Source organism: Haliaeetus albicilla, chromosome 15 (assembly GCF_947461875.1).
Source record: "Haliaeetus albicilla chromosome 15, bHalAlb1.1, whole genome shotgun sequence".
Lineage (NCBI taxonomy): Eukaryota > Metazoa > Chordata > Aves > Accipitriformes > Accipitridae > Haliaeetus > Haliaeetus albicilla.
Genome location: NC_091497.1, coordinates 33,252,716 through 33,272,153, shown reverse-complemented (window position 1 = coordinate 33,272,153; position 19,438 = coordinate 33,252,716). Strand labels below are relative to the sequence as shown.

The 19,438-nt window shown below is 41.7% G+C and overlaps 1 protein-coding gene across 2 annotated transcripts in view; it reads right to left on the bottom strand.

The window, feature by feature from the left end:
- The window catches only part of RB1 (RB transcriptional corepressor 1), a 78,560-nt gene extending 62,965 nt beyond the window's left edge, over positions 1-15,595 (bottom strand). Inside the window, exons 1-6 of one of the 2 annotated variants that reach the window (XM_069802709.1) lie at positions 15,378-15,595; positions 14,934-15,051; positions 5,861-5,973; positions 3,724-3,858; positions 1,816-1,854; positions 1,111-1,178 (exon numbers count right to left, since the gene is read on the bottom strand). In XM_069802709.1, coding sequence (XP_069658810.1) covers positions 1,111-1,178; positions 1,816-1,854; positions 3,724-3,858; positions 5,861-5,973; positions 14,934-15,051; positions 15,378-15,481 — 577 coding nt within the window. In that variant the 5' untranslated portion in view covers positions 15,482-15,595. The remainder of the gene's footprint in view (positions 1-1,110; positions 1,179-1,815; positions 1,855-3,723; positions 3,859-5,860; positions 5,974-14,933; positions 15,052-15,377) is intronic. The other variant, XM_069802708.1, reaches the window with a different exon arrangement.
- Positions 15,596-19,438: the final 3,843 nt, after the last annotated feature.

Sequence of the window (19,438 nt, the reverse complement as noted above, 5' to 3'; positions counted from 1 at the left end):
CGAAGAGAAATTCAAAACATGCTATCACACTGTGTGCTCAGCCTGTCAAATTTAATTTATATGAAATGACTTAAAAGTTACACAAATATTAGCACTAAGAGCACTTTTAAAACTACATTATTCCAGCTGTTCCCAAATTATGATTCATATGCCAGAGAAGACTGACAGCCATTCCAAGATGGCAGGCATCGCCACGAAAAATTGGGAAAGCCGAGAACGATTCAAAACAGCTACAGACCACTACTTATGTTCTATTTACATGTGCAATTTTTGTACTATTTTCTATCATAATCAGCAAGCATCGCCCAGGCTCTCCTGTGGCTTCAACTATTTGCTGGTCAATTTTGCTTTCCTTATTCTCAATGAAAAGGCAGGCTAGAAAAACTTCGTGGGTTTTGCTTTATGCTTATGCTGCTTGGAGAATTCTCGTGAAAAAGCTCCACAAAACTCAGCAGATCCAAGACCAGTTTCGATGGCAGAGATGTGTACACTTCACTGATAACAGACCTGGAGTAAGCAGCAATTAAGATACATGATTCATTCCTTTTTGTAGGAGTAGTACATTTGTAGTGTCATTGACAGGACTGCATGGACTACTCTAATTGTTTCATCACTCAGCTTTAACTGGAACTTCTGCCTTTTCAAGGAAGAATCATAGCATTCAAAGGACAATTTCAGGGACTTATCTTATAATTAAATTTATTTTATTCATTTATGTATTTCATATATATTTACAATATATATAAGCCTATTTAAAAAAAATCTGCCAGTCTTTCGAGGTAAGCATCCATTATTAAAATACTGGCAGACTATAAAGCACCTCAGAATAGACTCAAAGAGAGAATACCAACCTTTAAAGTAAGAAAATCTTAGCAAGTTTAAGAGTATAAATATTTACATACAGGAAGTAATACCATTAAAAGAGTAGCCAAATTGCATAAAAAGGAGTATTACTGAGTAGTTAAAAAAGCCACACAATCAAAACATTCTGGCCCTGTACTATGCGTATTTGTAATGCAGATGCTAGTCTCATACTGGACATGTAAAACAAAGCCATAAACTCACTTCAACACTATTCATTAAAATAACTGTCTTTTAACCAAAACCCACCTTTTGCCAGCAAAAAAGTAATCCAGTAATTTTTTAGGACTAATACAGAACTGAGTTCAGCAGAAATCCTGTAGAGACACAAAAATAAAGACTTTGCATTAACAGCTCTGTAATAATTTAAGCCATAATTTCTGAAAACGTGCTTCAGTCTATAGAACAATTTAAGACAACATGCAACATTTCCCATATAGTTTATTAGCAATCTCATTCCATTCCCTACATAATTATGACTACACATTTAAAAAAAAAAATTAAGTCTCTGTAAAGCCATTCAAGCATCAGGAAATATCTGTATCGCCCTCAGAAAAGAAAGTGAATGTAGATAATTCACTTAACTGTTACAAGCTGTTTTCTCTCTTGTGCCTTTGACTAATGCCCTATTCTCCAGTCACAGCATGAACTCAAGCTCATTTGGGAGTTGCTAAGGCATCTTTTCATCCACTCATTTGTTGTTACTCTCCAAATGTTCGTTTCCACCATGCTGAGACACCCGCCATCGGGTGGTGATCCTTCATGGAGGAACTGATCAAATACATATCACTTCTGCGGCTCTCATCATCTCACTAAAATTCAAAGTCCCCACTAAATCTAAATTAAACACATGACATACTATGACTTAGGTCAATCTTAATGGGTTAAAAGATAAAATGCTGGCACGTTTTACATCTTATCTCGACAAACGCAATTTAGGAAAGTCAAACTTACTCACTACTAGGTTGTTCCAGATAAATAAGGCCACAAGTCCTAGAAAATAAAAATAAATTCTTATTTTTAAACACTTTTCTGAAAACAAACCATGCGATATCTTTGACTTGAATGTAGTAAAAAACATGCCAGTTCACAAAACATTATTCTAACTTTAAACAAACGCTGACTCTTGGAGAACAGATTAACAACACACCAACTACAGCCCTGCCAGAGCTGAAACAATGCTGTTGCTTGCATGCTTATGTCAAAGCTTAAACAGCAAAACAATTTTAATTTGGTATAACAACATCTGTTATTGTTTTCTTCCAGAAAAAGATTTGTATGTACGTTGTTACTCAGTGGCTTGTAAAACACAGCAAAGTATGTGCTACAGCTGCACAGAACACTCTACAAAAGGGCATTTTAAAACCTTTACTATTTCTGCAGTGTCACTGCAAGCCTTGTGGCGTAATGTTGCTTCCTAATTTTTCTAAGTACATGTCATTCCAAGAAATAAATTCAGTTTATTCAAAAACAAAACAAAAAATCTTTCAAATCCTGTTTGAAAAAGATTGTTACTGCAATTCAAGTTTCAAAAAAGTAAGCAAGTGAAGAAGAGTTAGAGGAGGGACAAAAACGAAAACATGCCTGTGTAAATCTGCAATGACACTTTTATAGCCCAGAAAAGCCTTGCAATTAGTAAAAACAAATTATTTACAACTTTCACAGAACTTCATACCTTTAAGGCAACTATAAACTTTACAAAAATATTGTGATATACACGTTACCCAGGATAACAGTAAGTGTGATCGATTGGACTTTGAAAAGACAAATAAAACTTAAATCACATTTATGCCTTGATTATATAAACTACCAAGGGGTGACCTGCTACCCCTTTCAAGGGTCATTTAAGGGATATTGGAGAGCCTTTTGTGGTCTGGGAGGCAAAACATTACAGTGGCTCAGATTCCTGTAGATGAAAATACCAGTGTTCTGAAGCAACGGTATCAAATAATACAAGTAACATGGAATGATGCTTCAACGTTTAATAACATGAAACAGTTTTCTACTGATATATGCTACAGAGAATTTCACAGATGGATTACAAATTGCCGCAGAGGATATCAGATCTTGCCAATATGCATCTGTGCTAGCACATACTAGCCTGTAAAAGCATCAAAAACCTTTATCATCTCTGTCTTCATGTTAAAGCATAAAGTGCAGCAGCTTACCACCTTGGAGTAACGGCAACTCAAAACAGCATCCATTTGAGAATCTCCTGATTTTCAAGTTACATACAGAAAGCTCTCGGCACTCTGCCATAAGCACACTCAACTTATTCTGTACAAAGAGAATGCCCCTCGATTTTCATTCTATGGTCAGCTAAACCACTTGGGAAGGTTCACCTTGATTACAAGTGAGAATTGCTAATAGAGCAGGCTCTGCAATGCCCCTAGGCACGGGAACAAACAGCCTTCAGTTCCAGATCCGGGATAGCGAAACTATCTTATTTGTGCTTTTTTTCTTTTCCAGAGTTCCTGAGAAAGAACCTCTTGGATGAGGATTTGGGATGGGGTGTGCAGGTAGAAATGGAAAGTCCATTAAATAAAAAATATTAGATAGTAAAACAATCCTCTTTATATCTGTAAAAAGCTTAATGAAGGGACTAGCAACCATTTGTCATGCTACTCTTACTATTGTTTGTACTGCAACAAGGGGATTGTTTAACAAAGCATTGTAATAGTTACGGAGTAAAATGTAAGATGTGTTTATTCAATGCACGTATACAGTTCCATTTCACTGTTCTGTAAATATTAGCGCACAGAGTTTAAATGGGCTCTTCTAACATACAGTTTGAAAAATCTAAATACTTAAATGTTGACAGCCATAAAGAATTAATAATTTCAAATGAAAAACCTACATTACCTTTCAAACTTGTGGTATAGTGCAAGTAATACATCATATTTCTTTTTCAGCCTCGATACAGTGCTATCAACTTTAGTGCTTACAGTATCCATGTTAACATCCACCTCTTTCAGAAACTGAAAAAATGTGCATACACTGAAAAAAAGGAAAAGGATGACAGGTTATCATAACTCTGAGAATGAGTATTTTGAAACAGCTCTTAAAAAAAAAAAAAACAAACCACAAAACAACAAATAACCCCACCAAACCCCATTGCCTTACTTCACTACAGTATTCTTACTACAACTAGCAGTGACTGAGAACCTTGACTTGGAAAAACTACTTGTTTACCTCAAGCCCCACCTTTACACTTTCCAGATGTAGGAATACTGTTCAACTGGGTAGCAGAGGCATCTCACAATATGGGCTCTACTACAGAAAGAGAATTTTCTTGGCTAGCACTATCTTTGGAAGTCAGAATTTGCGAACTAGACACATCTTTCTTCTGTGCTCTGCCAGTAAAACCACAAATAACCAACACAGACATCTCGACTCTTCTGTTCTACCTAAAAGTTCTACTTTAGAAATGTTCTTCCTACCCTAAGAACACAAACCTTGGCTCCATCCATGCTAAAGAGAGACCTAGGAATGAAAACTGAGATGAATGCATTGAATTATATGGAATTTCAGGTCTTGCAACAGCTATTGGGGGCAAGGACATGCCCACCCTTTAGAAATATTATTACACAGGGGACCAAAGTTTTCCCTACTCATCCGTGTAATATTATGGCCATCAAGAAAGCATCTTGTTGTTATGTTCATAAGCAAAATGAGCAGATTGCTAAAAATTAATGAGGAGGAAGCTATCAACTATATTCAGCTATTTCAACTGTATCAAATATATTTTGATCCTTTATCAGAATATAGTATTCTGAAATACTTTCTGATCCTTGTCAGATTAAAAAACAGAATACAAAAGCAGTCAGAAGTTCATTTAGGAATTCTTCTACCATGGAATGAAAAATGTTTCCAATATACCTGTGTGGCTCTCGAGGATAAGATGACTGGTAGAAATCTCTGCCAGTTTGACCTTATAGCTGACAAAAAGCCCAGGGCTAACAAGCAATTGAGTATTGCTAAAATCAAAATCAGCAGAGTAATAGCTTACTCTTTGAAACCCAAAGGGAAAAAGTGTCTTTCAGTTTGCAGCACAAGTTGGTCGGTACTCAGGTGGAACACGCTGAACGTTGCTGCACAAATGCAATTGGATTTCATCCACGCGGTTCCAAGTCAATCAAGACTAAAGAGATTAAGTCGAAACACAGGACCTGACCGCTACTCTGGGACATGATGCAAGGTAGAAGAGGCATGAAGAAGTGCAGTCAAAACAGACGACTTCCAGGAAAAAGGATATTCTGGGGCTACGGCCATGACGTGCCCAGCATCCTGCCTTAGCCTCCTGCTCTAGAGCACTGAAAGGCACACGCTTTCGACACACAGCACAGTTATTAGGCAGATGGCACTGGAATTCTTTTTTAGATGAATCCAACACAAGGTATGCCTATTGCTGCTGCCACCTACATTTACCTTAAAAGCAGATATTGTCCTATAATCTTAACTTCTGTATTATGAACTTAGCGAATATACAATATAACAGTAACAATCCCTTAGCAAAAAGCACGTGCAAAAGTACAACATCTAGACTGCCATTAAAATGTTTGAAAAAGAGCAGCCTGCTGGCAAACTATTGGAAGAGGAACATTTTTTTCCACTTCTTGATTTAGCCCAGGCCTAATGTTGGAAAAAAGGTTTTATAGAAAAATCTTCATACAGGGAAAGAAAGGAAAATATTTTAAGTGTAATTTACACCAACTTACATTGATGAAGACTTTAGGTTGAGAAAGAACAAGAATCAGCTGTGTGATACAATCAAAGCCAATCACAGTCGAATCAAACAAGTATCATTGCTCCCTCAGCTAAAATACAATAGCAAGACTCCTAGTTTACAGAAATATTGAGAATTCCCATAAGTAGCCTTCACTTTAAAATCAGCTAGCCTGATATGTAAAGATTCACAATGCTTTAACAACATTCTCTTTTAAAAAATGTTGACTAGTTAATTATTGAAATCTAAACTCACACGCTTCAATTCACTTACCTTATGCTTATACTTTTCAGAAGCTCTGTGAAAGTGAATGTCATTTCATCCAGATCAATTGCTACAATAAAGATACAGACTCCCCATGTTTCCTTTTTCTTTTTGTTATAAGCCTTTTAGAAAAAGAGAAAACAGGTTTTATTTTTATTATGCAATAAAAGTGGGTAATAGATGGAAAGCATTAATTTGTCCAAACTAGATTAGAAACAGTAAAACAAAACACCCTCAAGCAAACATTTGACTATGATAGCCAATTATTTGATAACTGAAAACCATTACAAGTTTTATGTTACAAATGAAAGACCAAACACTTCAAACTCTAGGAATAAGAGTGCAAGATCAATTTTACCCATACAATTCAGCAAAGCCTCAAAATAGCTTTGGTTCCACGGAACGTTTATGCGAAGCAGAAGCCATGTTGTGGGGTTTTTTTAAAGTTACTATATTTGACCATAACAAGACACTGAAGGTTAAGGAATCAGGGGAGAAGCCAGAAGAACGAAATATAAAATCCTTACAAGGACAGGCAATAAATACTCATGAACTTTATTCTCCAGCTAGGTCTCAACCACTTATCAGAGCTGAACCATAAACCCATCTCTTTGTTTAGCAAACCATGATAGGAACAAGCACCTTTGGGCATTTTCCTACCATACATCTACACTTAAGGTCTGTCTTCTGCTGCTCAGGAGTAAGGTACGACCTGTAACCGATCATCCTTCGCCAAGAAAAAGTCATCCCGCAATGACACACGTGCCACCCACGCGGAGTTCACCCTTGACAGTTCACAACCAAGTCTCTTGGAGCCGGCCAGGCATCAGTTACAACTCTGGTACCCCTCCACCAAAACAGCATCTCAAGGGAAAACCTCTAAAGAGTGATGTTTTGTAAAAGCACGGAAGAAAAAAAAAACCAAAAAAAACCAAAAAAACACTTAAGCAGGTATACCACAGGTTTTGGAAACAAAGCTATTTTGAAGACAGAACTAGGTGTGGGTGCTGCCCTGCAAGACCCCTAAACCAGCAAACTCATAAAATACTCTCTGGATATTTGGCATCCTTGTAAAGAAACCTCCACCACCACCCAGGCCCACGGCCGCAGTCTGTCAAAATTTTTTTTTTTTTTTTTTTTGCAATTGCTCTGCTTCTTTCTTGGGACCAGTGTTTATACCTTCACGAAGACTGGCTAGGGCCTCCTCCAAAGAAAAGTTTCATTGGTTTGTGCAATTGATAAGAGTTATAGTACAGGCTTGAATGCTAAAGTAACCAGACACCTTCAACAACATGGTAACTGTCCATTATTTATGTTACTACTTTCTTTCTGCATTGCTATTTGAGTGCTTCTACAAATCATGACACCTTGTACAACAGAAAATTATTTTGAAAGAAGCTATTAACAGACTGAGATGCATTTGATGATACATAAAGGAACGGATATTAATATCAAGTAGTCACTGTCTCTTTTTATTGGAAACCCTCAGTTTTTAGATGTTTTCTGTACCATTGTATACCACCAGCAACCTAAAGGTGAGGCAAATAATTGCTCTCAAGGGAGTTTTGCACAGAAGAAAGGCTTTGCCAAGAGATGCACTCCCACCGTCTCAACAATCCTTTGCTGACAGGTACAACAAGCTACCAGGCACACAAGAACAAAAACGTCCTGTAGGATGGGGATGTCTGTTTTCCTGCATTCATCTGTCTGTGATGCATTGTAAAGAATTTTGAAGGTTAAGGCTAGCTAGTGAGCTACCAAGAAGAAGGAGGACTACTCGCTTACCGAGGACACCACTGCCACTGGAGTCGGCTGACCTTGTTTCATAAGTAAGTTCCCTTCACTTCATGCTCCTGCAAATTCGCACCATGACGTTGTTCTGTAAATGCAACATCTCGTAGGGCAGGAGGACCGAGTGCTGGAAAGTGGTGAAATCATTCCTGGTTTGCTGCCTACCCAAACAAGCCCAGCTCTCCTAGGCAGCTTAGCTCTACCCTGGGAGGATGAATGCTTGAAGGCTACAGCAATGGTTTAACTGGTAAGAACGAGGTCTGGTTTTGCAAGAACAATCTTTAAACTCCTTACCCAGCATGGTTTGGAGTTACAACTCATTTATTTCTACCATTAAACAAGACAGCAGCCTGTCAATCCACTAGATTCAAACCATTACGGTGAGTCAAACTCTAATATCAGGACTAACTCCACATCCACTGCTAGCGTTACAGGATGTGTTGGGCGCCTTCTCAACCAGACAGAAGATGTTGGATGACTGCTGGCCTAACACAAAAGTTACACAGAACCCAGGATAAACAAATAGATTGTGATTTTTTTCTAGTAGCAAAGAAAAGGTGAGCAGCACCTGAGCATGCCGCCTCTTAACATCAGCTGAGGCAGGGACGGAGGAGAGGAAAACATGAAGAACACCAGGCTGGGACTATCCCACCAGCTACTGCTGGTTAAAACACCCAAAGACGCAGGTCAAATGCGGTTTCCTCGGAAAATAAGACTATCTGCCCATACCCATGCATGAAGATTTTAGTGACTTTAACACATAAAATATAAACATCACAGGGTAGGAGAAGAGAAGAGTTAAGAAGAGGTCTTCCTGACAAGTCAGACTCCTCTTCATACCCCTTCTCTCCCAAAGCTCACAAACAGTTTTCAAGTTCTTTCCTACACAAATGAGTTAATGCTGACTGCAGAACAAAAATGCAGCAGCATCACCCCGTTCAACTATTTTGCCAGTGTCATAACTCCAGGGGAGCCAATCCTATGACACAAATTAACGGTTTGTTTACAGCCAAAGCCAGACGATTCATCCCAGATGGACTTGAGGGCATGGGAATAGACACAAGACAAATTCACAGCCAGAAGTTCGTTTCTGAGGGTTTTCTTCTTGACCACAGTCTGAATCGAGATCTTTGTTGATACAGCACCACTACAGAAAACAGGCAGGACAACGGCTCGACATTTGTCCTTGGCTGCCAGTTCCAATAAGATGACTTCTAGCAATCTTATTTCAACTTACTGTGAATCAAAGCCCACCAATCGCTAACTAAAAGATTACTTAGCACCTAATAGTCTACATAGATTTCCTTCCTTTTTTTAATTTAGGATTCTGGGGAACCAGTGCTGCAACTTCGGGCAATGTAGGTCAGTTCTGTTGAATCAATACAGGTTTCTGTAGGAAAAGATTTAAAACTCTCATAAACACTTTCAAACTATTCTCTCTCATTCTGGACTTACTATTACTACTATTTAATCTATTTTTAGCAGATCATCAGCTTGCCTAATTCTAGGGAAAACAACCTGGAGGAGTCATAGGCTTAAAATGCTCATCAAACTGAACTACTGTGAAACGCGATTCTTGCCTCTCTTCTTTCCAGATGTTGCAAGGTGTTAAAGGCAGTAACAGAAATAACTTCCGTTCTCTACCTCAAGAGGTTCTCTGGTGCTAAGCCAGTCACGAGGAGATGGTCACAGGAAGTCTCAGCTCTAGTTTGCAGTTAGAGATGTTTATTATTCTGCCAACACTGATAACAGTTTTGATGACAGCCTACGAAAGTGATCCAGGAATAGAAACTTCAAATGATGTTGTGCAAAAGAAGGTCACGAGAAATATACATGAGAAATATGCAAACGCAGATGGGTATTTGAATCAAATGGGATATAGGATGTCACACCATAAATAGCAAAAACCTGATTTTTGAAGGGGAAGAGGTGGAATTTGTTGGCTCACCAAAACCTCAGCCACCACGTCCTAATCAATATAGACAACTAGCTAGATGGTACAAGAAACATTCACAGATATGTTTATGATTACAGGGGGGGAAGATGGCAGGGAAAAAGAATCAAGAAGCATTCACAATAGAAAACTGATCAGAATTAAGACTTGTAGGAAAAATTTCCTAGGAAAAAAATTCTGAAAGTGAATACTGTACCCACTGTCTGCATATAAGAAGTTCTGCGTAACGACAGTTAGATCCTCCATTTTTTAGCAATAATGGTTTTAAATTTTCTGTTGAACACTGTTGTCTGGAATGGAAGATTACTATTAGTTCTCAACAGATTAAATCAAATTCAAACATAACACTAGCTAGAAGTAATGGAAGTCAACAGAAAGTATTGAACTGATGAAAACAGTTCTTCTGATATGAAAACTTCCCATTACACTTCTTTTGCATGTAGCAAGACCGGAGGGGACAACAGTCTTTCCCCAGGATGGGCAGATGATGAGTAAAAGAAGAAACTGTATGCCAGTTAGCTGTGCTTTTAAAGTGCAAGGGCACAACACACACATGCAATGCACCTGCTACTAAGATACCGAATACAACCAGCAAGAGGCCACGGTGATGATTTATGTTTGCTTCGGGACTTTCAGTAGCTCTTTGTTTTTTGTTTAATAACAGAGGATCCTAAAATATCTGTTATTTTGCTCATCCACCCAAAGCTCCAGTGGATTCAGGTTCAGTTTAGCTGCAGTTCTATAAATAAGAAACAAAGCTCTACAGACAGAAAAGACTTTATTAGCTCCTATGTGTTTCATGCTTTTGACAAAAGCAAGAAGCCTCTGTGTGCCTTTTAACATGAGGATGAGGTGGTTTACCAACTACAGTGTTTTCCTTTTCATCAGAAATTACAACCAAGAGGAAGTGATTTAATTTAAATGTGAAATTTTATGGATTGGGAACACATGACCTGCTCATCACTAACTTTTCAGCCTACAGAGAGCAACCTTGATATATTTAAGAACTCATTATTTCATTCCTCCACTTTAGCTACAGTTCATCGTTTAAGTTTTCTTCACTAAGAACACAGTTCAACTCTCACGTGAATCAAGTGCTCTGCAGTATCTGCATACCAGTGTAAGCCACTAGTCAGAGATAATTTCAGAATGTAAGATGAGCAATTACAAACAAGGAAAGATGAGAGAAACATCTTCAGATGCTAGAGACTTGGCCGGGGGGGGGGGGCGGGGGGGCAGGAAGTAAGGCAGCAATTAATAGATTCTCACATCCATGGGGCACAGAATAATCACCACTGGCTTGAATTATAACACAGAAACAGATTAGCGTAGTACTTGGGGGAAAAAAAAAAATCATGAGCAAAGAAAGTTAAACTAGGAAGGATTAACTATGCAGACTGCAGATCTTTTATCGTCAGAATTTTTTAATAGTGGGTTAGACAGACACTTGATAAAAATGACTCAGGAATTCATGAGTCTGAGCAGCAGCAGCAGAACAGTGGGCCACATTTCCCAAAGAGTGCTATGAACAGCAAACAAAAAACAAAGCGCCTTCCCGTGCACCACATCCTACAGCAAGTTGGGTTGATGAGGCTGAAGCACACCAGACCCTGTGCCTCAAGGTCCTTGGCAGACTTCAACTTCTATCAATTTCCTAAACCACTTTAATTTTTGTTGCAGAAGTTCGGTTCCAATTTAGTCACCATGTCATCTGCTCCTCATGTTGCTTCTTTCCAATATATTAAGCAACAATTCACTCAAGTTTCGTTTTCCTGCTTACATCACCCAATATACTACTTCAGATTCTCATTTTGATGTTCTTTACCAAAACAAACAGTAGCAGAACACAACAAAGTCCTGAACCTTTTCCTAGCAGTATTAGTATGACTTCCAGGACCTCTCCTAGTCTTTCTTACACCAACAATCACATGCTGCTCACCAAAGCACATCAGTAATTCCACTAAGTCTATTTACTCCATCTAGAGTTTACAGGCACTATTGATTCATAACACAGATTTCAGGACAGTTATAAAAAAAAAAAAACAAGTACAAGAGAAGCAAGCATCAGAGCCAATTTTCTAAGTCAACAACTGTCAGTGTAGAAGAGTTTTGAAATTAAGACGGTAAAAACTACAACTCTAAATCAAATATTTTGCTTATCTAGGTAGCTTGGTTTGGTAAACAAGAGATATGATAGAAAGAGCAAAAGCCTTTGTATGTCACTAATGCAGCAGCTCTTATTTATATATACACTTCCATGTTTACAATAAACTTGCGCGGGAGTTCACCAGATACAAAAAGAATGTAAAATAAAACATCTTTCTGGTCATGCATTGGGTACCTTCCTTTACACCGTATACCAACAGTGTTGATTCAGTACAGCATTTCTGGAACCAGTGTTTGGGGTTTTGTCTCAGAGATTTCAAGTTATGATTTTATTGTAGAAGAGTGTAATTAAACTCTGGCTGTCATAGAGGAAAACTTTACCACCATATTTAACAGACAGTCGTAGTGGTTTGAACAATCTCTCTCTGCAGGTCTAGTTTTTCCAGCTACAAGTCAGCCTCAATTTTCCAGGAAGATCATGCACACATCTCTCTCTCCTGTCACCTTCCTCCACACCTCTCACAGGGGTTCAGCTGTGATAGGGTGCAGCTGTATATCCTTGACTCAAATTGCTGCAGAAACAGGTAAGTTGAGAGCACTGGAAAAAAAGCTGCAGTGCAGAGCTATGCAAGATAAGAAAGGTGACATTTCAGACAGAAGTGGGATCCCTGGTACCTCAAAGATTCAAAACAAAAAATATCAGTGTGGAAAGGTGTGACATGCTGAAGGAAAAAAAGCAGCAAATCAGCCAGTTTTGGTGGTGCCAGTGGCTTCAGTGGGTAATAGTACAGAGGATTCATTCCAGGGAGCAGCAGACACCAAGCTTTCTCCTCCTGACTGATGCCTACCTGGCCAGCAAAGACTCTTTAGGTGTCTCACTGAAGTGCAGGCACACTTCAGCTGATAGGTCACTACATTGCTAGGAGCAATCTTTTGTGTGCATGCGCCAAAAATAACTGCTTTGTATTTTTAAGCTGCATATACCTTGTTTGCAGAGTCTCTTTGCACATGGTTACATGTACCCTAAGTGACCCAAAAAGGAGAGTACTAGTAAATGTTTTCCCTTTAACTCACTAAATATTCACTGAGAAAGGATAGAGCAGGCGCTCAGACTAGGTCCAAGCCCACATTTGCACACCAAATCTCTGCCAGTTACCACAGTACCTTCTGTCTGGGCCGCGCCGCTTCCTAGTTAGCGCTGTGAGTCCCCTCTACGTCCTCAGAGGCTTGGCAGGCACAATTCTGAGATCAACCACAAAGAACAAGGCCAGTGTGCCAGGGAAAGTATGGTTTCAGGTCTTTATGCTCTGTAAATGCCTTGAGAGTGGGATCATTAGATGCTACCTCTATTTCTATCGGTGGCCTGATGATTTAACCTTCCCCAAGTCAAGCCAACTACAGGGTTAAACAGAAGTGTTCTGATAGGTATTTGTCTCAGCTGGTGTCCTGCTATTTCCCTTTTTGCTCGAGAACAGAAAGCTGCTACATAAGCAGCTTCTGTTCCAGTTCAGAACTGAACAGGTTAGCACTGAACCACGTTGTTTAAAACACAGGCAGCTGGTGCTTGCAGGACAAACCCTGGGACAGCCCTGCCAGCACATTACCTTTACCAGAGGAGAAGAAAGGAGAGGGCATTTATATACAGCCTCCTCCTGAGTCCCTGCAACCTGAACCAGAGCCACCCTGAGAAGCTGGGCTCCCCACGATAACAGCTTGACTCAGAAAGAGCAGCAGCAATCGGCCAGGTTGTTAATTCGCTTGACTTCACACTCAGGTGAAGCCTGCACTGGTCTCAGCTAGAAGTAGCAGCTCCAGTGCCTGCCAGGGCCCCACGGAGGCACGTGCTTGCCAGCTTCCTCACTTCCACACCTTGCCGATACCTCCAAAAGTTTGAGGAAAAGGCCTTGGATTGAACCACAATGTAATGTAGACTTTCTGCTACATGCTGAAAAGCTCTTAGCATAGGCCTTAATTGCAAGACAATAAATATTATCTGTATGTCACAATGAAGATCTAGTCCTTGCCATGTTCTGGCCAGGTAAAGGAGGCAGGTCACCTTCAGATGCTGAAAGGAAGGGTTTCAAACACCCTGTATCTTATCTGGCCACTGCTAAGTAATGATCAGTGAAAACAAAATTCCACCTGCAAGTGAAACTTGCAGAAATACCCTGAAACCTGCCTTGTTTTTTTCACTCAATAGAACTGACTGCTTCTGTTTTAGTCCATATAGAGGAGTTCGACTATGCTTCTAAGTGAACGTTCCCTGGGAATATCCAGGGCCAGAAATTGTATCTGTTACTGAAAAAGCTGTACACAGTCTCTCTCCCACACTGTTACTGTATTGTGTTGCGAAACTCAAATGCATCAAGAGCTGGTATACACACACTGCAGTTTAAAACCCACAGACAACAAGGTATTACTAGTGACAGCATAGCTGCGGCATGTCAGCTCAAGCTGCAGAAGAATAAGGAGAAGTTGCAACAAATACACGGATGCTAGCCCACACAGTGGGAATAATACCCCAACGAGGTATTCTGAATCTAATTCAGGTCTGTATAACAAAGCTTTAGTTGTGATTTAATTGTATTGTAGCTGTTCCCTGAGTCAGCTTGTTGAGACAGCAGTAATACACTGAGAAGAAGGGGAAAAAAAAATCAGGAAAGGGCATAACATTTTACTCTGTTTACACATGCCCAATGACTAACTTTGAACAGAAATACCTCATGTATGATAAGTACATACAGATTAATATTATGCAGTAGGAAAAAAGTTTAAGATTTCTCTGCAATAGTCATCTCCAGACACTTTCTGCAGCCTCATAAAAAAAGGACACAGCAGGAAGAAATACAGAGAAACACACGACGAGATGACCTGCATAAAGCCGACTCAGACATATTTGAAACAACCTGCAGCTTGAAGGATTAGCTGATGACACGGTGTTGTTCTCTAGTGTCATTTATTAGTAACCTAAAAGAATTCTTGTGTCCGTACCTTTACTGGAAAACATTAACAAAATAAGGGAGGTACCTAGAAACCGGTTTATATAGATGCGCACGTGGCAACCTCCAACTTCAGCCTAACTGTGCTTGGAAAAAACAAATCCACACCGCACAACCCTTGGCTGCGGGACACTTGGCCCCCAGTCCGGCAACGTTACGGGCTGATATTTCAGCTTGGGCACGCGACTAGACCCCAGAACGGAGATCCAACTTCCAAGCAGCCGGTACTCACCGGAGCTCCATCCGCAGCCGTTAAGCTCTCGTACGTCTTCCACGCCTTCTCCCTCACGCTCTCCGACACCTTCAGAGCATCGCAGAGCCCGACGAAGTCCGCTTCGCCGATTTCGAGCCTAAGGGACGAGAAGATGTCAACGGCGGGGACGACAACGGCGGGGACCCCCCCCTCCTCCTCCTCCTCCTCCAGCACACCCACTACCCACCACCCACCTCAACAGCTGCCAAAGGGGCACCCCGGGGGTGACAACGACCCCCCCCGGGATGACAACGACCCCCCCCCCCCCCCCCGGGAAGCACCACAACCCCCTTCCCCCGTGTCGTCCCCCACCCCCCCATCCCCAGGTGCCTCAGAGACCCCCAGCAGCGCACCCCGGGCCTGCCACACACCCCTCACCCCCCCCCCCAAAGACGGTCCCGGCCCGGGACGGGGACGTTTTACCGTGTGGGGGCGGTGGGGGCGGGAGCGGAGCCGCCGTCAGGGCTGACGCGTTGGTTCCTGACGGCGGCGGCCGCCGCCGCCCTGCGGGGGGGCTTGGGCGGCATAGAGGCCCACGGGCGGGCGTTAAGGCCCCGCCGCCGTTCGGAGGCCCCGCCGCCCTCAAACGCTCCGCTCTCCTCTTCTCGCTCCCCGCCGCCCTAAACCGCGGGAAAACTGCGTCACCGCCAACCGCTCTGCCGTCACTTCCGGGCCGGCTGCCGCTCCCCCACCCCACCCACCGGCGAGGAACGGCGACCGCGCCCTCCGCCCCCCCCACCCCAAACACGAACCGGCTCGGCGCGCCTGGGGAAGAGGGAAGGGAGGAGCTTCCCGCGCTAAGCGCTCAGCCAATGAGCGCGCGACTTTCCTCCGCGCCTAGCCAATGGGAGGCGGCTCCGCTGGCTGCGGCCCCGGTAATTGGAGGGGGAGGGAGGGGCGGGGTTTAGCTCCCTGAGGGAGCGGCGGGATGGCGGCGGGGCGGGCTCTCCCTCACGGCTACGGCGGCGTCTCTCGCCCTCCCGGACTCGTTGTTTTGGTTTTTTTTTTCCATTCACAGCTGGAGTGAGTCAAAGCTGGCGACGCAGCAAGAGAAGGAGCGGTGGTATCCCGACCGTCCCAGGCGGTGACCGGGGGAGACGGGACGTCTCGGTGAGGTGGTCGATGCCCCTTCCTCACAGAACGAGCACTTGCAGCCTCGGCGTCAGGCGTCCTCCGGGGTCCTTCGGTCACTCCAGAGACGATAGCCTAGCTATTTCTGGTATTTCAGGTACTCAGCAACCTGGAGGCAGTCGATGCGTCTTTTCTACGACGTGGGCAGAACCATAGACCTATATACATGAAAATAACTAACTATAGGAGTGTGGAGCAGGACAGAAATTGCAAATCCTTCATGACCTGACGTTCATCCGAGTCCTAACTAAAATACTGCTTTTAATGCTCTGCATTACAATTACGCTTAACGTTAAGAAATTCTCCAGGCTTTGGGCATCTTCTTGATTTTAAGCCAATTAATTCAAACCCCCAGCGCCCCGATTCACAGGTCTTAAAAATCTGCTCTATTGTCTGCAATTGCACAGCCACATTTAGAAGGCAGATCACTGCTGCAAACGAGCACATTTATTTCCAGATTTTTATGATGACAACTTCTTAGAAAAAGCAAAAATATTTGTATGTAAGGACTCTTACTCATGCACATATTTATCATTTGTCTGTAAAGCAGCTGGTTTTAGTGAGATTGCTGTCAAAGCTCTGGATTTAAAAAAAACAAAAAACAAAACAAACCACGAGTAAACTATGGTATACAATAAAAATTCACTACTATTTTTAAGATTCACACACTTCATTAATTTGTTCGGGCTTTTTCTTCATTAACTTATTTAAAAACAGGAGAACAGTCTATTTTTCTGGTTCGTAATTAGAATTAAACCAATTACAGTAAAGTGAATAGAGAACAAATGGGATTTCTAAGGCAAATCCAAGTACGTGAACTCCAAATGAAATGTTTGAGTTGTAGACTGTAGGGGGATTTAGACATTCCTTATTATGATTCTAGTAAAACTACGACAGTAACTTTACCCTGCTTCTAAGCACATTTAAATACTTCTTGTAATTGGATGATACCAGATGCTGCGGATGATAACAGATGCTCTAGGACTGCATGCTGTCTACAGTTGAACCACGGACAACCAGGCACATCTACCAGCTTGGAAAAAGTAAGCTAAAACCCTAAACCACAGATGAGTCCCTCACAACTGGCTTTAAGAGCACAGAAGAATTTAAAATGGGAGAGAAGCGTCTCGGAAAACTTGGTCACAGCCAGTGGAGACCCTCCCAGCTGTCAGCAAGAAGGAAACACACCCTCCTGGGTAGCTTCCCTCACAGCTGCTTTAGCTGCTTTTAGAGCCAGGCCCTAGATCATCCAAATGATAGGCAAAGCATTTGTGTTGCTCTGATTACTCCCTGTGCGTTAATGCTTAGGGAACATGATATCCTTTTAAAGAGTTGACAGCCAGCCTCAGTGTAAATACTAATTTTCTAAAATTGTTAGCGCGCCAAGCACCTTCTCAAGTCAAATTTTATGCACCTTTTCATCAAGCAAGGCACTTAAGGCTCCCCTCCATAAGCAGGTACAACCAAAAAAATAATCACAGAATGCTTCAAGTTACAACTGGAGGGAGAAGGAAGGAGGCAGCAGATAAACCTTTAATCCTCCATCCCCAAGCCTCAAATGGAGTACCTACATCTACACTGCAGTAAAAAGACTTAACGTGTATGTATGTACTTCCAAAGAAAGGCACATTCATGTGTAAAACTATAAACTGCTGCGCTTTTTTTCTCCCATTGTTAGATATACTGATTTGAATGTTTTAATCCTGTATTTTAAAATTTCTTCTTTCAAATGGAGCCTTCGGACTTTTGGAATAAAATGACGAAGGAAAGAAGAAAAGCAGCCCTTACTGGGGAGAAAAAAAAAAAGGAACAAAGGAAGCACTGCAAGGTCAAATAAAGTATTAATGATAATTTCTCATCTGACCTGACAATATCTTTATTCGAAACATCTTTCTACAACAGCTTTTACAGTGTAGGTCATAAACAGATGGCAGTCTGTGAAACATTGCCCAGTCAGGCAGTCCTGACTCATTGTTTCCAGCTGCTACACAATCTTAAGTAATTTTATTATCTTAATTTTTTCACTTGAAACTGTTGCTATAGTTTCATGGTAATTGCTGGTGGGAATAGAAGTCATGCTTTCATTGCAAATGAAACCAAGCCTTTTCATTTTGACTCTTACTGCTCAGATATGGCAGAAGCTTGTTACTTTTTTAGTTTTCATAAAAATGAAATATTTGTGATGGGGAAACCTGATCTCAGTGCACCTCATGGTCTACCAAGACTAGCTGCTTACTTCTACGTTATCGCAGACCTCTATCACTGAAGTTACAATTACAATAAAATCCGTTCTTCTGGAGATGGCATGACAGAAACGTATGCACTACACCTACTAAATTGGGAGCTTCTGGGTATTAGTCCAAGTACTAAATATTGGCAGAATATTTGCTTGAGTAAAGGCCATAGGCTGTAAAATTCATGGATTATATTATGGAGCTCAGCTGTCCCTCTCAAAGCCCCAGCACAAGCACTAGCAGGAGCAAGGAGGTGATGGACCTGCCCCAGCTCCCTGCAGGCCAGCTCTTCTCCAGCTGCTGCCCTGCGGGCCCCAGGCCTTATGAAGGAATTCTGCGGAGCAGCACCTGGAGAAATGGGTGGAATTCAGTGATGGTCTGGCTTCAGGAGTGCCCCGGGGACCCCAAGGCTGTGGTTTGAAGCAGGTATTTCCCACTCCCCGGCATGACCTCCCTGGTAATGCTGCTGCAATCACACCGGCATCAGCTCTGCCTTCGAAGCGGGAAATGGTTTACCAGTGTGATGGGGTGAAGCTGGCTGGTTGTACTCCTTGTTGGTGAGCCTGGCCCCTAATATCATTGTATCCTACATAAGGACTCAGTTCAAAATAGGAAGGGTAAAAACCATTTCTGATAGTATTTCTTCAGTGACATAAAATCCACAGGGATCAGGACAAACCTCAACCCGTTTCTCTCTAGAGAGGTATTTGTTAGGTGCTGCATCCTTTAACAGTTCAAAGCCTCTCTCTCTAGATATACACATTATTAATACAAAGAATACTTTCACTCCACATTTATACACATCCATGACTTGCTCTTCTCAGAGCATTACACAGTGCACTGCTGGAGTCTCGGATACTAGAGTGATGGGTTTAAGGCAGGAATCTCTGTCAATAAAGCATTTGACCAAATTGGTAGTGGGATCTGAAAGGACACTCTGACTATTGCCACTGGATGGAGAAACATCTGCAGGTATATGGCACCTATATGCAAACCCCCAGATTTGTGCTAGCATTGCGGACCAGGTTATTAAAAAATAAAATCCCTGACTGATGCGATTTATCAAACAAATCCTTAGTACAAGTGCAATTGCATCAGAAAAAAACCCAATCATTCCCG